Source organism: Mustelus asterias, chromosome 11 (assembly GCF_964213995.1).
Source record: "Mustelus asterias chromosome 11, sMusAst1.hap1.1, whole genome shotgun sequence".
NCBI lineage: Eukaryota > Metazoa > Chordata > Chondrichthyes > Carcharhiniformes > Triakidae > Mustelus > Mustelus asterias.
In genome coordinates, this window is record NC_135811.1 from 55,599,291 (window position 1) to 55,618,333 (window position 19,043).

Sequence of the window (19,043 nt, forward strand, 5' to 3'; positions counted from 1 at the left end):
GTGCTTGATGCGGAGTGGCGCCCCTCAAGCTATAAGCCTTTGATGACAGGAGATCGACTTGTTCCTTGCTATGGGAAATAGATGAAAGTCTGCCTTGTGCACCACAAGGTGCGGGAAGAGAAGCAAAAGAATGACAATGAAATGCACAGGGTAATAATCCAGCCGTTGTATCAGCAGATTATCCAAAGGCACATGTCTACAGTCAAAGCATGGTAGCTATTAGCATTAGTAATTCTCAAATGGCCCAAGATCTAACTCCATTCAAGCCCTAAGTAATTCCCTCGGACCTCTGGTTAAAGATAATGTTTTGTGTTAATGCGATTCTCGCTTCTATTTCATTCCTCGGGATATTACACAATGCAGTCACCTCACGATTGACTTTTAGATGTGTTATCAAAGGCTTTCCTCTCACTGTAGACCAGAAACGTATCACCTTTCTGCTCGAGAATTATTGTTGCCTCTACCGCATAGAATTTATCAGGTGGAAAAACAAAATGGGGAGAAAAGTATTGTCTGATGTGATTGGTGAATAATGAAAGTACAAAACAACCAGTTCCAAAGGAGCAAAGTACAGATTCTTAACCATTGAGCAAGGAGGACATAGACTTCATGGTCCAAAATGTAGCCAATATAGGAGTTAATCAATTTAAATATAGTCGCCATTCCCGGGAATGAAAGTTACATTACCTGAGCTTTGTGTTCTGCTGGTAGGGAGCCATCGTCCCTGAAGTTTGATCCCGATTTAATGACCTCTGATGTAACCCAACTTGTCTTCTTCTCGCTGGTGAGCAGAGGGCCTCCGTGCTCCTCGGAACCCGGCCTCCTTGTGTCCGCCAGGTCTTTCTGCAGTTCCGTCATGGACTCTGCCTGTTCCGTGATTAGCACCGAACGTTTCTGCACCTTTCCATTCAGCGTTTTTCTATCATGTGATGGGACAGGCACATCATCGGCCGCCTCTTGAATCAAAGGCCCCACCGTTGCATGGCTCGACTCTCTTTGACGTTCCAACCTATGTACATCATGGTCCCCATTCTCCTCAGGCTTCACAACCTGTCCTTTCAAATGAAACATCACAGACCCAGCAAGATCATTCTTCATTCGCTGTTCTTGGAGACTGCAAGATATGAAAATAATGACAAAGTGTCCTTCAGGCATGGAACAGTGCAGCATATTAGATAACTCTTGTTTCTTAAATTCTAGATTCCTAATGGCAGGCATTAAGTCTTCACTGATGTTTTTTTTAAAGCCCTTGGGTTATGGGCCTCATTGTTAAGATAAACACTTAATACCCTTGCTAGTTTCGCAGAAGAGACAATACTGAGTGTTCTCATTGAATCACGACATATGCTTGGGTCACTGTCTGTGGAGTTTACACCTTCTCCCCGTGTCTGTGTGGGTTTCCTCCGGGTGCTCCGGTTTCCTCCCACAGTCTGAAAGACGTGCCGGTTAGGTGCATTGGCCGTGCTAAATTCTCCCTCAGTGTACCCGAACAGTCGCCGGAGTGTAGAGACTAAGGGGTTTTCACAGTAACTTCATTGCAGTGTGAATGTAAGCCTACTTGTGACGAATAAATAAACTTAAAAAAAAAAATGCTACCAATTTAATACAATTTGTTAGGTCCCTTCAGAAGGCAGTTAGGTGTCAATCACTTTACTGTGGGACTGGAATCGCAGAGGCCAGACCAGACAAGGATGGCTGGCTTCTTCCTTTAAGGGCAGTCGTGAATCAGTCAAGTTTTTATGATAGTGTTACTGTTATTCATACCAGCCTTTTCATTTCCAGAATCTTTAAATGCTGAATCCGAATTCTCCAACTGCCAGGCAAGACTTGGACAGGTGTTCTCTGGATAACTCGTCCAGTAATGTGACCATTACAGTATTGCATTCCTTACAATTTCCAATACACACCCAATATACAAAACTTTCCATGTGCAATAGACAATTCTTGTATTCTGTAACCATGGCAACATGCTTCTGGGTACAAATGAGGAAGCAGTGGAAAATTGAACGAGTTGATATTTCTGAGTTTTCAGTAAGAGAAACACATACAAGTAATTAGGGTGCAAAGGTCAGCCCGCCCGATTGCCGACCCATTGTAACCCTGGTCCTGGATGCACTAAAGCATATAATGCACCTTATAGGCTGCGTGCACTGCAGCCTGTGGATCCACCCGTCGCTCATTGTGACAGATATCAGCAGCTAACCAATTCAAAGGATATCTCCCCCCCCACCCCACTCCCTGCCCCGTCAAATAAAGACCATAACATTGAGTACTTTGTTCCTGATGTGGAGATGCCGGCGTTGGACTGGGGTAAGCACAGTAAGAAGTCTCACAACACCAGGTTAAAATCCAACAGGTTTATTTGGCAGCACAAGCTTTCGGAGTCTCAAGCTCCTTCATCAGGTGAGTGGGACTTGTGTTCACAAACAGGGCATATAAAGACACAAACTCAATTTACAAAATAATGGTTGGAATGCGAGTCTTTACAGGTAATCAAGTCTTAAAGGTGCAGACAATGTGAGTGGAGAGAGGGCCAAGCACAGGTTAAAGAGATGTGTATTGTGTGTAGAACTTTTATCCAGCCAAGTTCCGCACACGAGGACGGCCTCAACCGGGATCTTGGGTTCATGTCACACTATCTGTAACCCCCACGACTTGCCTGGGCTTGCAAAATCTCACTACCTGTCCCGGCTGGAGACAATACACATCTCTTTAACCTGTGCTTAACCGTCTCTCCACTCACATTATCTGTACCTTTAAGACTTGATCACCTGTAAAAGACTCGCATTCCAACCGTTATCTTGTAAATTGAGTTTGTGTCTTTATATGCCCCGTTTGTGAACACAACACCTCACTCACCTGATGAAGGAGCTTGAGACTCCGAAAGCTTGTGCTGCCAAATAAACCTGTTGGACTTTAACCTGGTGTTGTGAGACTTCTTACTGTACTTTGTTCCTGTCAGTGATATTGTCCCCTCCTCTGGTTGGTATGGGGTAGACAACCCTTCTGTGTCTTGCTGAGGTGGCTCATTCTTCCGACTAGACCAGTATATGTGGGCTGAGGGTTGTTAACCAGTGACTTGCTCAAGACATGCTCTCACGGGCAAACATTTTTAAAGTTTATTTATTAGTGTCACAAGTAAGCTTACATTAACACTGCAATGAAGTTACTGTGAAAATCCCCGAGTCGCCACACTCCGGCACCTGTTCGGGTACACTGAGGGAGAATTTAGCACGGCCAATGCACCCTAACCAACATGTCTTTCGGACTGTGGGGGGGAAACCGGAGCATCCGGAGGAAACCCACGCAGACACGGGGAGAATGTGCAAACTCGACACAGGCAGTGACCCAAGCCGGGAATTGAACCCAGGTCCCTGGCGCTGTGAGGCAGCAGTGCTAACCACTGTGCCATCCCGCATATAGATCCGTAATGTTTTAAAATTAAAATCCCATGTGTGTGTTTATCGTGTCAAGGTATCACACTGTAATTACATCCTCCCACCACTGATGGCACTGAAGCCCCTGTGTGTTGTGTCTCCAAGTTCCTCAGCCTGTATTGTAGGGAACCTATCCCCACAGTCCCACCAACCCAACTCTCTGCTTCACAGACTGCCCAACCTTCTGTTTTATTTTCTTGATTTGAATTGATTTATTATTGTCACATGTAAATATAAGGCCAGGATTTCTGACTTTTCAAATGAGAGTTGAACTATATCAACGTGCCCTGACTGTATTACCTACAAACCTCCGTCAAACACCCCTTTTCAGGACGACACTGAACCTGCGGTATGTGCAGTGTAAGCCTGTGATAGGGAATAGAAAACTCTCTGTTGCAGTCACTCCTAGTATCTGCGTGAAACACCCCCAGGGATCAGGAATGGCATGGTCAGGTGTAAAAGACTCAGCACATTATCACTGGGGGACTCAGGGAGAAGGGGCGGGGGAGGGGGGGGTGAATGGAGGGGATGCATACAGGTGAGAAGGACAAGACTAAAGGGCATTCCTCAACCATGCTGGAAAAATTAGCCACAGTCACAATCTCAGAAGAAAACAGATTCTTCTATTGGCCCGATCGAGTAGTCACGGGGCCCGATTTTACCATTGCATCGCGCCCATTTCGGGTGCGAAAACGTGGTAAAGTCGGGCGTGAGGCCATTGGCGTGATCCGCGTCTGCGCAGATGCCCACTTTACTGAGGCCCGAAAATGGCCGCGATCCACTTCGTGCCCGAAACGGGTGCAACGGCGATTTAAATGCATTTCAATTGAATTAATGAACTGCCCGCCCAACTTTACCAGCATTTCCCCCTTTACCACCGCGTTCGCGTGTCCAGATTCGGCACGAAACAGACCTGCTCGGCAAAGGTCTGTTTCGGGCGCTCCAGCTGCTAAAGAGGTAAGTTCAGAGCTTCCAACAGTTCTCTGACTCAGAACGGTGGGGGGGGGGGGGGGGGGGGGGGTGGCAGGCCAGATCATTTTCTGGTGAGGGAGGGGGGGGCGGGGCGGGAGAAGGGAGGCCTGATCATGTTCTGGTGGGGGGGGTCAGATGTATCTCTGGTGGATGGGGGTGAGGGAGGCCTGATCGTTGTCTGGGGGTGGGGGGCACCTGGGTGGATTTTGCAAGTACAGGCAGCAGAGAGAACGGATTCCACAGCTATAATAGTGCACGTGCACTTAATGAGTGAAACTGTCAAAGGGCTCGGCTGTGAGTATGTGAAATATACTGGGAGGGAGGCCAGATCGATCTCTGGGTGGGGTGGGGGGTGGGGGGGGAGGGGAGAGGCCAGATGGATCTCTGGGTGGGGGGGGGGAGGCGAGGGCAGGGGCGTCTGCTGCCACTCTGCAGACGATCGGTGGCGGGGCGAAAGGGGGCAGAGGGTCGCGATCGGTCTGGGTAGCGGGGGGGGTGGGTGCATAAGGGGGAAAGTCATGTTGTAGGGGTGGGGCTAATGTCTGTGGGGACCAACGATTCCGGGCCACTTTATCCGCTTTTTGTGGCCCGGGAGCAATGTGACAGCGGCCCGATTTTCAATTTTTTTTTTAACTGCGCATGCGCAGTTCAGAGCTCCAAGCGTTTCGGGCGCGATAAGCCCCGCCCACAGCGCAATTCAGACCCGCGATTTTTTTTTCAGGCTAAGTGCGTATCGGGGCACCTAAAAGCAGATTTCCAAGTCGGATCTGAATTGCGCCCAGATTCAGCACTTAGAATGAAAATGGTAAAACCGGCCCATGGAGTCACAAAGGCAGGGAAGGAAACCATTCAGCCCATCCAACGTGACATTCTCAACTCTCACAACAGCAGTCCTTTTATGGCCCTTTTGCCAAGACATCATGTTCTGTGTTTGCACCCTTGGCTCCCACCCACCCTGCAGGAACTGGACAAATACTATTTGAATTTGGTTCACAGCAAGTGCAGAAAAGAAAGGAATCAGGCAGAAGCACTCTCCCTTCCAAATCAGAAGGTTGTGGCTTTATGTCTCAGGCCAAAGATTTGACCATGAGATTCAGTGTGGTACTGAGGGAGTGCTACATTGTCAGCGATACCACCTTTCAGATGAGACTTTAAACTGAGGCCCAGTCTGCACCCTCAGGTCGGTACAAAGGGTCCTATTTCAAAAAAGGGCAGGGAAGTCTCTCTGGGCTCCCGGCAAATATTTATATTCCGTGAACGACGTTGCTTTGTGGGAGTTTGCTTTGCATAAATTATTGGCTAATCTGTTTTCTACATTAAAAGTACAAATCAAAAGTATGTCATTTGCTGTAAAGCACTCGGAGATGCTCCGAGGTCATAAACAGGTGTGACTAAATGCAAATCTTTCTTTCTTTAGGCTCGATCTTGGGTTGAAAGGCTGGGAGAACAGTGTGCTCACACAATGCTTCATTCAGTTCCCATCTCAATACACCCCATCAGTTCCCATCTCAATACACCCCAGTATCTTTAAGAACATCGAATATCCCACTTACTTGCCGTTATCTTCATCCAGATTATCAATGCTTAAGTTGCAACTTCTTGGAGTTGGTGGTTCCACTTCAACACTGGATGCGTCACTGTGCCAACCTGGAACTGTAAAAAATTCTCTCTGGGAATTTGGAACATGGTGACGATGACTCGGAACTTCTTCCTCTGTCACGTCCTCATCATCATCTGAACCTTCGGACCCTCGCCCTGGTTCAGCAACCTCTGGGGCTTTTACTTTGAACTCTCCGAGCTCCTCAGTGTCAGACACACCGCCTCTATCCTCTTGCTGAGCTTGGTGAGGAGATGCCCTTTGTCCGCCTGCGTTTTCCTCCTCCAGTGACTGATTGTGCTCCTCTGGCTGGATTTTACTGGAAGGCTGAGCAAGGCGGTCGGTGCTGTCCTCTGTGACCTGGAGACCAGGCTCAGACTCGGTGCCCAGTGGCTCATTCGCCTGGCCCTGCCCTGCAGCGACCTCTTCAGTGTCAACAGCTTCGAGTGACGTTTCCTTGGCAGCCAGTATTGGAGACAGGGCAGGCTCGTGGGGGCTTGTGGGGGATGATCCTACACTAGAAAAATTACTAAAATAATCGTCACTTCGGAGGGGGGTGGGAGGTAAATAGCGCAATCCAGCTGGTGTCAGCAGCTCCGAGTGGATGGAGGGGTAACCTGAGTGAGTAAAACACAATGGCACAAGCTACAGACAACATGCACTAACACATGGCAGGAATGTAACAGGCAATGGCAGCATGAAACTACTCAATGTAGATGGATAAACATTACTGTGAACTACACAATGGATCAATGGGTGACTAATCTAAAAGCCATATGGCACTTTGATCACACTGATTCATTACAATCAACCACCCTACTCTTTCAAATTGGTTTCTTTGCAGAGGGAGAGAAATCCCATTCAATGAGGTTTGAGTTTATAAAATAATTCATCCAATCTGGTAGCGTGATTCCTTGAAATGAATACCATGGCAGGCGTAATTAAAAACTGCTTCACAAATGATTGGACATTTTCCATTCGCCGATGAATGAGAGGCCATGTTCATTCTGCTTTGCCTGGCTCGCTGTACAAATGGAGTGAAAGGTCAGTCAGACGGCCCCTTGGGTGCTCATCAATGCAAAGGTTCAGGTAATACAAGAGCCCCGAGGTGTGAGACCCCTCCCGTGGCCTGCCGCATACTGGTTTGGCTCCCCACAATGTTGTATGAATCAATGCTGCTTTTTGTTGTCTTTATAGTTTCTATTTTCCCAAAGCCTCACCACCTAAATAAATTAATCTGAAGGTGACTATTATGTATTCTTCAGGATTCAATGCAGAAACTTCTTTTTAAATAAAAAAATTAATAGGATGTAGGCGCCGTTGGTAAGGCCAGCATTTGTCGCCCATCCCTAAGTGAACTGAGTGGCTTGCTGGGCCATTTCAGAGGACAGTTAAGAGTCAACCACATTGCTACTGGTCTCCATGTCAGATTTAGGCCAGACCAGGTAAGGACGGAAGATTTTTTGTGATTTCCCAGTGAATCAGATGGGTTTTTACAACAATCAACAATGGTTTCACAGTCATGAGACTAGCTTTTAATTCCAGACTTACTAACTGAATTTAAATTCCATCAGCTGCCATGGTGGGATTTGAAACAGAAAAATCTGTTTCTCCATTCTGATTTTGGATCAAGAATTTTTTTTAATGTGTTATGAGTTATTGGTACAGTAATGGTGAACAAAGAGATAGTGGGAAAAGAAATGCTAAGTTTAATGTTGGAGTCAAATGTGCAAAAGTGGGTAACCCCATGGGAAGTTCCAATTATCTGGCTGTTAAAAAAATGTTGAATTTTCTATTGAGTGCTTAATCTGTCCACCAGGTTAGTTCCCATGGCAGCTCAGACTTTTATAATCATAGAATCCTAACAGTGGAGAAGGAGGTCATTCGGCCCATCAAGCCTGCACCAACAATCTTACCCAGACCCTATTCCTGTAACCCCACGAATTAACCCTGCTAGTTCCCCTGACACTAAGGAATAATTTAGCAGGGCCAATCCACCGAATTTGCACATCTTTGTAGTGAGGGAGGAAACCCACATGGACACGGGGAGAGCGTGCAAACAGACAGTGACCCGAGGCCGGAATTGAACACGGGTCCCTGGTGCTGTGAGGCAGCCATGCTAACCACTGTGCCACCCATAAATACTGCCACACTGCATCACAAATTCATTGGTGCATTCAGATTGATCTAATGGATTGGCTGCTTCTGGATGGGCCAACTGAAAAAGGTGGAGTCTTCATTTAAAGGGCAGCTGCTAGAAGTATTCTGCCTTGCAGCAAGAGACTCAGTGCAACAGGACCAACAAGAGTAACTGCGATGGGAGGCAAACCCTCAATTTCCACCACTCTGCTACACAGAGGTCTTGTTCCAGTCCAAGCTACCTCATTCGTGGCAGCAGAGATGTGCCTGAGGACAGTGTTTGACGGTGATGTTGCAGTGCTTTCCCCTGGCTAACATCCTCACTGTACTGCCAATCAATCTCTAAGCCAATTTTCAAGTTCCTGGCTTGGTTCAGGATGGCACTGGTGACAGCTGCAGAGACCTCATGGGCCTTGCCTGTGAGCCACGCCCACATTGTGTTTGGCTGATGGGACATCTTTTTTCATGCTCGGTGCCGCCCCCCTCCCATGTGAGTGTGAGTGTGGCCATGAGTGCTGCTCGGGCTGCAGTGGAGAGTGACAGTTGGTGTCTCAGTGAGGGAGTGCTGCTCGGGCTGCAGTGGAGAGTGACAGTTGGTGTCTCAGTGAGGGAGTGCTGCTCGGGCTGCAGTGGAGAGTGACAGTTGGGGAAGTGTGGGGAAGTTTTTTTTTTTTTGTTTTCTTTTTTTCTTGCTGGTAATGGCTTCAGGGATGGCAGTTCAGGCAGTATGCTGCATCTCCTGTGGGATGTATGTGGTGAGGAAATCCAGTAGTGTTTCAGGAGATTTTAGTTGTAAGAAGTGCATTAGATTGCAGCTTCTGGAGGAGCGTGTAAAGGAGCTGGAGGGGGAGGTAGAGGAACTCCGCATAATTCGGGAGGCGGAGGTGGAAGTTGATAGGAGTTATAGAGAAATAGTAACTCCTAGAAATGAGGCTTGGGTCAATGCCAGGAGGAGGGGTAAGAAGCAATCGGGAAGACAATCCCCTGGGGCGGTTCCCCTCCATAATAGGTTTTCGGTGCTGGAGGCTACAGTTGAGGAGGAATCAACTGAGCATAGAGAGCAGATCTCTGGGGGTGAGCCGAGTGAGAAAGCTCAGGTGGTTAGGGGCTGTAAAAGACTGGGCCTTGTGATTGGGGACTCCACAATTAAGGGGACAGATAGGAGGGTCGGAACTAAAGGTAGGGACTCAGGGTTGGTGTGTTGCCTACCAGGGGCTGGGGTCCGGGATGTGTCTGACAGGGTATTCAGGACTCTTAGGGGGGAGGGAGATAAACCACAAGTTATTGTACATGTGGGGACACACGACATAGGGAGGATAGGGGAAGGGGATATTAGGCAGGGATTTATGGAGTTGGGGTGGAAACTAAAGGCCAAGACTGACAGAGTGGTTATCTCTGGACTCTTGCCTGTACCACGGGATAGTTTAGAGAGGAATAGGGAGAGGGAAGGTTTGAATTCATGGCTGAGGGGATGGTGCAGGAGGGAGGGGTTCAGGTACTTAAGCAATTGGGGCTCGTACTGGGGAAGGTGTGACCTCTATGAGAAGGATGGTCTACACCTTAATCAGAAGGGGACCAATATCCTGGGGGGTAAATTTGCTAAGGCCATGCAAGGAGGTTTAAACTGATTCGGGGGGGGGGAGGGATCCTGAGTAGTGGGGCTGAAAGTGAGGGATGCATGGATGGGGACTGCAATGCACGGCATTGCAGAGGTGGGGTGGAGCAGGGTTTGAAATGTGTATACTTCAATGCCAGGAGTATTCGCAATAAAGTGGGTGAACTTGCAGCGTGGATCAGTACCTGGGACTTCGATGTTGTGGCTATTTCAGAGACATGGATAGAGCAGGGGCAGGAATGGATGCTGCAGGTCCCGGGGTTCAAATGTTTTAGTCGAAGTAGGGAAGGAGGTAGAAGAGGGGGAGGGGTAGCATTATTGGTCAGAGATTGTATCACAGTGTCAGAGAGGAGATTTGATGAGGACTTATCTGTTGAGGTAGTATGGGCGGAGATTAGAAATAGGAGAGGAGAGGTCACCCTGTTGGGAGTCTTTTATAGACCTCCTAAAAGTTCTAGAGAGGTTGAGGAAAGGATTGCGGAGTCAATCCTGCTTAGGAGTGAAAGTAATAGGGCAATTGTTATGGGGGATTTTAACTTGACTAATATTGACTGGAATTGTTATAGCTCTAGCTCGTTAGAGGGGTCAGTTTTTGTTCAAAGCGTGCAGGAAGGTTTTTTGACTCAGTATGTAGACAGGCCAACTAGAGGTGAGGCTATATTGGATCTGGTGCTGGGAAATGAGCCAGACCAGGTGCTAGACTTGGAAGTTGGTGTGCATTTTGGTGATAGTGACCACAATTCGGTTACGTTCACCTTAGTGATGGAAAGGGATAGGCATGAACCTCGGGCCAGTGGTTTTAGCTGGGGGAAGGGTAATTATGAGGCTATTAGGAGAGAATTAGGAAACATAGGTTGGACTAGGAGATTACAGGGACTGGGAACGTCCGACATGTGGAGTTTTTTCAAGGAGCAGCTACTGCGAGTCTGTGATAGGTATGTCCCTGTCAGGCAAGGAGGAATTGGTAGGGCTAGGGAACCGTGGTGCACCAAAAAAGTTTCTTTGTTGGTTAAAAAGAAAAAGGAGGCTTATGTTCGGATGAGACGTGAGCACTCGGGTAGTGCACTAGAAAGCTTTAGATTGGCTAAGAGGGAGTTGAAGAGCGAGCTTAGAAGGGCTAAAAGGGGACATGAGAAGACTTTGGCGGATAGGGTTAAAGAGAATCCTAAGGCGTTCTATAGGTATGTCAAGAACAGAAGGTTGGTTAGGGCAAGTTTAGGGCCAGTTATAGATGGCAGAGGGAAGTTATGTGTGGAACCGGAGGAGATTGGTGAAGCATTGAACCAATATTTCTCTTCGGTGTTCACGCAAGGGGACATGAATATAGCTGAGGAGGACACTGGGTTGCAAGGGAGTAGAATAGACAGTATTACAGTTGATAAGGAGGATGTGCAGGATATTCTGGAGGGTCTGAAAATAGATAAATCCCCTGGTCCGGATGGGATTTATCCAAGGATTCTCTGGGAGGCAAGAGAAGTGATTGCAGAGCCTCTGGCTCTGATCTTCAGGTCGTCGTTGGCCTCTGGTATAGTACCAGAAGATTGGAGGTTAGCGAATGTTGTCCCATTGTTTAAGAAGGGGAACAGAGACTTCCCCGGGAATTATAGACCGGTGAGTCTCACTTCTGTTGTCGGCAAGATGTTGGAAAAAATTATAAGGGATAGGATTTATAGTTATTTGGAGAGTAATGAATTGATAGGTGATAGTCAGCATGGTTTTGTGGCAGGTAGGTCGTGCCTTACTAACCTTATTGAGTTTTTTGAGAAAGTGACCAAGGAGGTGGATGGGGGCAAGGCAGTGGACGTGGTATATATGGATTTTAGTAAGGCGTTTGATAAGGTTCACCATGGTAGGCTTCTGCAGAAAATGCAGATGTATGGGATTGGGGGTGATCTAGGAAATTGGATCAGGAATTGGCTAGCGGATAGGAAACAGAGGGTGGTGGTTGATAGTAAATATTCATCATGGAGTGCGGTTACAAGTGGTGTACCTCAGGGATCTGTTTTGGGGCCACTGCTGTTTGTAATATTTATTAATGATCTGGATGAGGGTATAGTTGGGTGGATTAGCAAATTTGCTGATGACACCAAAGTCGGTGGTGTGGTAGACAGTGAGGAAGGGTGTCGTAGTTTGCAGGAAGACTTAGACAGGTTGCAAAGTTGGGCCGAGAGGTGGCGGATGGAGTTTAATGCGGAGAAGTGTGAGGTAATTCACTTTGGTAGGAATAACAGATGTGTTGAGTATAGGGCTAACGGGAGGACTTTGAATAGTGTGGAGGAGCAGAGGGATCTAGGTGTATGTGTGCATAGATCCCTGAAAGTTGGGAATCAAGTAGATAAGGTTGTTAAGAAGGCATATGGTGTCTTGGCGTTTATTGGTAGGGGGATTGAATTTAGGAGTCGTAGCGTTATGTTGCAACTGTACACAACTCTGGTGCGGCCGCACTTGGAGTACTGTGTGCAGTTCTGGTCCCCACATTACAGGAAGGATGTGGAGGCTTTGGAGAGGGTGCAGAGGAGGTTTACCAGGATGTTGCCTGGTATGGAGGGGAGATCCTATGAGGAGAGGCTGAGGGATTTGGGATTGTTTTCGCTGGAAAGGCGGCGGCTAAGAGGGGATCTTATTGAAACATATAAGATGATTAGAGGTTTAGATAGGGTGGATAGTGATAGCCTTTTTCCTCTGATGGAGAAATCCAGCACGAGGGGGCATGGCTTTAAATTGAGGGGGGGTAGTTATAGAACCGATGTCAGGGGTAGGTTCTTTACCCAGAGGGTGGTGAGGGATTGGAATGCCCTGCCAGCATCAGTAGTAAATGCGCCTAGTTTGGGGGCGTTTAAGAGATCCGTAGATAGGTTCATGGACGAAAAGAAATTGGTTTAGGTTGGAGGGTCACAGTTTTTTTTTAACTGGTCGGTGCAACATCGTGGGCCGAAGGGCCTGTTCTGCGCTGTAATGTTCTATGTTCTATGAGCCACATGTTGCGTGCTTCATCTCTGTCAGTCATAGAATACCCTACAGTGCAGGGGGAGGCCATTCGGCCCATCGAGCCTGCACCAACAACAATCCCACCCAGGCCCCATCCCCATAACCCCACACATTTACTCTGTTAATCCCCCGACACCAAAGGACAATTTAGCATGGCCAATCAACCACTGGCAGTCCTTGCAGAAGAGTGTCCCAGATGCTGACCTGCAGAACTGTTAGCCCAGCCTCTGCATTAGCCCAGCCTCTGCATTAGCCCAGCCTCTGCATTAGCCCAGCCTCTGCATTAGCCCAGCCTCTGCATTAGCCCAGCCTCTGCATTAGCCCAGCCTCTGCATTAGCCCAGCCTCTGCATTAGCCCAGCCTCTGCATTAGCCCAGCCTCTGCATTAGCCCAGCCTCTGCATTAGCCCGGTGTCACATCAATCCTGTCCAGTTTACACCTGCCCTTTTCACCTTTCTCCTCAGTGCAGCTCACCAGCTGTCCAGTGACTAGTGCCTCCCTGCTTTTCATTGGCTGGTCAAACTGTATGGGACAGAATAACCCGAATTTTGGTTTGCATACTGAAAATGGCAGATTGGTGACGGGCGGGGAAATTTTAACGTGACGTGCCTGGGGTTAACACTGAAGCACTAATCCATGTCCCTCCACCTTCCTGATCTCCAACGTCGCCCTTTGATACCCCACACCCTTCACCCCACCACTGGCAGCCAAGCTTTCAACCACCTAGACCCAATGGTCCGGAATTCTTTCTCTAAACCTTTCCATCTCTCCCTCAGCTTTTGAGACCTTCCTTTTCTTAATCACCATCCCGATGAACAAATCTTTGGCTTGGCATCAATCTTTCCCTGATTAGCTTTCTGTGAAGGGTGCTGGAACATTTTCTCTCTGTTAAAGATGATGCCCTGTTATTATTGTTGGCAAATTACTGCCACATTTTACTCAAACCCTTCACACAATGTTTAAATGGAGGCAATTGGAGATATTTATTCTGTACATAACATCTAGTTTCCAATGCCCAGGTATGTGTACACATTCCGATGCCCAGGTATCCGTACACATTCCAATGCCCATGGTTAACACTGTCCTATGAATAACTGCGCATCCACTCCAGAAACCCTTTTAAACTAACATGGCCCATCATTCACCTTGGCCTTTCACCCAACATTTTGGATAAGTCCTCAGATTTGCAAAGCATGCACAAAATATAACACTACAAACTTCTAGTACAATTGGAAACAATGAGAAACCGACAGCGAGACAAGGGGGAAGGTGAAGAACTGACAGCGAGAAAAGGGGGAAGGTGCAAAGGGATGTTACTATGAGAATAGTTCAGAAGCATTAGATTTTATTGACCACGCTGACTGCAACTAGAGGAGATTTTGGTGAACTTGGTCACAATCGCACAGATAAGCACATTGATTATAAAGAAAAAAGAGAATAAATGATTTGAATGATCGGCATTGTTTGTAAACAAAGAAATAATAATCACACAATCAAAGCTGTGTCTCAACATGAAGGGGCCAATATAAAAGTTGGGGAACAGGAAGGACGAGAATGGGTTTCGGAGGTGCACAATAAATTAAATCCAATTTACTCATTAGCAAAGAGGAACACAATCAGCAGAGCTTCCCAAGGTCAGCAGAGAGAGCAGCAGAGACGGTCGGATCTTGGCACAGGAGAAGGGTGCCGGGCAGGTTCAGAGAGGACGAGTGGCAGAGTGCAGAAGAAGAAGCTACGGCCGAGATGTTGGATCTGTGCAAAACAACCGGAAGAAAACTGAAACAGCAGAAACGAAGGCCGGAAAGGTAAGGGCACCGGCATTGTACACTTATTAACAGATTACAACTGAAATCAGGATTAAATCTTGGTGCTTTCTGATCAGAGCTCTGCACGCTTGGAATGTATACAAAGAACGGAGGTGCGGAGATTGGAGCGTCCACGCTACTTCCTGTTCTATCAATTGAACAAGTGGAAACGTGTGTCCTCCGTATTATAACCTCTGTTACATCCTGTGAGCAGGAAGCGCTGCACCAACAGCTTAATGTTCTGAGATCTACACTAGAGCATGTAGACACCCAGTAACAAATTCCAATCAGAGCAAGCTTCACTATCAATAATGTCTTGTTCTAAGCAGCGCTGGGGTTTTCATGCTATCTTTATCTTGGCGTCTATTTTGAAGTTGGGACCATCACCAAGGAGCAATGCGGTACATGATCAGTGGGTTTACCAGCTCTTTACCTGAACCATCCCTCAAACAGGAGAGAAAAGATAGTGAAGTTACCGTCCGATTGATCCAAGAAGACACAGCTATCGTCAGCAAAACTTCTTGTGCCAGACACGTTACCGTAGTCGAATATTGGGCCTTCTAGTAAGGTCACAATGTCCATTCGGTTAATCTTTTTGAGGACTTTGCTTAAGACATCAGCTGCAGAAAGAAAAAAATACATTGGCCTTGCATCATGATCCAAAACACCCAATCAGGTGCAGAACTGCTTTTCAATGAGTTAACAGGACTAAACTCATCCTTAACAGCAGCATGTCCACCTGGTAAAGAGTCTGTCAGTATACTTACCTTCCCACAGGGGCCATACTGCGAGTGTTCTCTTCAAAGAAATTAGACTTTCACTCCAGCAGGAGACACTTCCAGAAGGCCCCGATTGACCAGCATTTCAAACGGAGTGTGCTGGTGTTCTGATAAAGGACACTCATGACAGCAAAACCATGGAGAGGGGGGGGGGCGAGAGAGTGAGCGGGGGGAGAGAGTGAGCGGGGGGGAGAGAGAGGGAGCGGGGGGGGAGAGAGGGAGCGGGGGGGGAGAGAGGGAGCGGGGGGGAAGAGAGGGAGCGGGGGGGGGAGAGAGGGAGCGGGGGGGGAGAGAGGGAGCGGGGGGGGGAGAGAGGGAGCGGGGGGGGGAGAGAGGGAGCGGGGGGGGGGGGAGAGAGGGAGCAGGGGGGGGAGAGAGGGAGCGGGGGGGAAAGAGGGAGCGGGGGGGAGAGAGGGAGCGGGGGGGAGAGAGGGAGCTGGGGGGGGGGGGGAGAGAGGGAGCGGGGGGGGGGGAGAGAGGGAGCGGGGGGGGGGGGGGGAGAGAGGGAGCGGGGGGGGGGAGAGAGGGAGCGGGGGGGGGGAGAGAGGGAGCGGGGGGGGGGGAGAGGGAGCGGGGGGGGGGGGAGAGGGAGCGGGGGGGGGGAAGAGAGGGAGCGGGGGGGGAGAGAGGGAGCGGGGGGGGGAGAGAGGGAGCGGGGGGGGGGGGAGAGAGGGAGCGGGGGGGGGGGGGGAGAGAGGGAGCGGGGGGGGGGAGAGAGGGAGCGGGGGGGGGAGAGAGGGAGCGGGGGGGGGAGAGAGGGAGCGGGGGGGGGGGAGAGAGGGAGCGGGGTGGGAGAGAGGGAGCGGGGGGGAGAGAGGGAGCGGGGGGGAGAGAGGGAGCGGGGGGGAGAGAGGGAGCGGGGGGGAGAGAGGGAGCGGGGGGGAGAGAGGGAGCGGGGGGGAGAGAGGGAGCGGGGGGGAGAGAGGGAGCGGGGGGGAGAGAGGGAGCGGGGGGGAGAGAGGGAGCGGGGGGGAGAGAGGGCGGGGGGGAGAGAGGGAGCGGGGGGGGGGAGAGAGGGAGCGGGGGGGAGAGAGGGAGCGGGGGGGAGAGAGGGAGCGGGGGGGAGAGAGGGAGCGGGGGGGAGAGAGGGAGCGGGGGGGAGAGAGGGAGCGGGGGGGAGAGAGGGAGCGGGGGGGAGAGAGGGAGCGGGGGGGAGAGAGGGAGCGGGGGGGAGAGAGGGAGCGGGGGGGAGAGAGGGAGCGGGGGGGAGAGAGGGAGCGGGGGGGAGAGAGGGAGCGGGGGGGAGAGAGGGAGCGGGGGGGAGAGAGGGAGCGGGGGGGAGAGAGGGAGCGGGGGGGAGAGAGGGAGCGGGGGGGAGAGAGGGAGCGGGGGGGAGAGAGGGAGCGGGGGGGAGAGGGAGCGGAGGGAGAGAGGGAGCGGAGGGAGAGCAGAGGGAGAGGGGGAAGAGGGGGCAGGGGGAGAGAGTACGTTGAGGGAGGGGTGCAGGCTCAGAGGATATCAGCGGGGTGGGGGGGGGCAGGGGATGGATTATGGGGACTGTTGAAGGGAGTTTGAGGGTAAATCTGGAGGTAGCTAACACAGGCAGACATGTCTCTGATGTATGAGCCAAGTTCCTGGAGGTGAAGGCAGTGATGCTGGAATCACTCCCTCCAGTCAGCAGCTTATGTGGGAGTCATTGTGTTTTGGAGATTTGGGTTTCGAATTTCTGTGAGTAAACAAACAACAAAACCCAATCCCTTCACCAGAAACCCGCTGAATACTTGGGAAAGATACAAACTTCCTGACGGTGATTTTACACTCAATGACCAGTGCTCAGAGTTAATCTCTTGGGAAATCTGCCATCCTTTGACATAATTTGAATCATTAAAATTCAGCAAAAGATCATCAGACAATGAAATGCAGAATGAACACCATGTCAAGTTTGGATTCTTCAGTGTAACAAGTGCTTTAGGGGCCGGTGGGTAAAAATATTCACCCTGATGACACAAAGAGGGAATATAAGAGGGTGAAAGATACGAGGGAAAAGTCACAATTCACATTCTATATCGATCCAGTCAATCCGAAATAATAAAAACTGAATTGCATAGAAAGAGCTGGCAGTGAGCACTTAGAGATCTTCAAATATCTCTGTCCAAATACACACACTGGAGTTGAGATGGGCTGTGTTTCTTTAATGGTTTGAAATGTCCTTATTTTCCCAGTCCAAATTAACAAGCAAAGAAATATAGTCGATAATCTGTCTTATTTTAAATAAATGAATTAACCTGAGTCTAACAAGAATGCAGAGTAAAATTATTGGACGGTTGTCCATGGGCAGACGGTTTTTTTGCCTGAATATTTCCATATCCAAGTGATGAGATTGGGAATCAGATTGTTAAAAATAACAAATGTGGTTTATTTGATTAATATTCATTTATTTATTATTTAGACATTAAAACCTATTCACTGTACAGAGTAAGAGGCCATTTCCAAAATGATGTGCACCCTACAGACAAGGAAAGCGGATCATATTTGATAATTATGCACGTTGGGCTGTTCCTTGTCGGGGGCCCTCCATTCTCCAGGTACAGGGTATTGTCGCGATGCTGTTTAGAAGCCGTAGGCTGATATGAAGGAAATACCTCCCCAACAGGGTTTGGGGATGTAGACACAGTGGTACAGCGCATGTATGAGGTCCCAGTTCAACCCCTGGAATCTCCAGAAAACTGCATTTTAGGGCGGCACAGTAACACAGTGGTTAGCACTGCTGCCTCACATCGCCAGGGATCTGGGTTCAATTCCGGTCTCAGGTCACTGTCTGTGCAGAGTATGCACATTCTCCCCGTGTCTGCGTGGGTTTCCTCCGGGTGCTCCAGTTTCCTCTCTCAGTCCAAAGATGTGCGAGTTAGATTGATTGGCCACGCTGAATTGCCCCTTAGTGTCAGGGGATTAGCAGGATAAATATGTGGGGTTACGGGAATGGGGCCTGGGTGGGATTGTGGTCAGCGCAGACTCGATGGGCCGAATGGCCTCCCTCTGCACTGTAGGGATTCTATGGTGATTCTATGATGAACATACAACATGAACAGTGCCAAAATTACAAAGCCACCCAAGGTTTTGACCATAGTATTCCAGTCCTCAGATTTGGAGAAGTTTATTTTTATTTTATTTATTAGTAGGCTTATATTAACACTGCAATGAAGTTACTGTGAAAATCCCCTAGTCGCCACACTCTGACAGCTGTTCGGGTACACTGAGGGAGAATTTAGCACGGCCAATGCACCTAACCAGCAGGTCTTTCAGAGGAAACCGGAGCACCCGGAGGAAACCCACACAGATTTTTCATTTATGGACGGGGCTAGAGACAGTGTAATGAGATCTTGTCCCGATGTTTGATCTCAGGGATGCGACACATAACCCATTGAGCTCACTCGTGTCATTCCAGTCAACAGACCAATCATAGAGAGGGTACTTTTTCCAACATTTTTTCTTATTGGCACATTTTACAAATGTTGAGAAGAGTTGATTGGATAAACGTGAGGCACTGCTAGGACCTAGGACAAAATCTCACGGCACACTTGGGAAGAGTTCTCACAGCACACCAGTGAGCCTTGGCACACCGGTTGAAAACATGCATTGTCTGATAGACTGCTTCTGCCATCCTCAATTGTAATTTTTGAAAGGTAATTGGATAACTGCTGAGAATTTAAAATTGTGTATAGGATTTTTATCACATATACACACACGTTACTTCCATTTCCTTTTAACTTA

The 19,043-nt window shown here is 49.0% G+C and overlaps 1 protein-coding gene across 1 annotated transcript in view; it reads right to left on the reverse strand.

The window, feature by feature from the left end:
* Window positions 1-19,043, reverse strand: part of ank3b (ankyrin 3b) — a 310,337-nt gene that overhangs the window by 15,200 nt on the left and 276,094 nt on the right. Inside the window, exons 29-31 of the mRNA XM_078222927.1 lie at window positions 15,030-15,173; window positions 5,963-6,623; window positions 688-1,114 (exon numbers count right to left, since the gene is read on the reverse strand). Of these exons, the coding sequence (XP_078079053.1) occupies window positions 688-1,114; window positions 5,963-6,623; window positions 15,030-15,173 (1,232 nt within the window). The remainder of the gene's footprint in view (window positions 1-687; window positions 1,115-5,962; window positions 6,624-15,029; window positions 15,174-19,043) is intronic.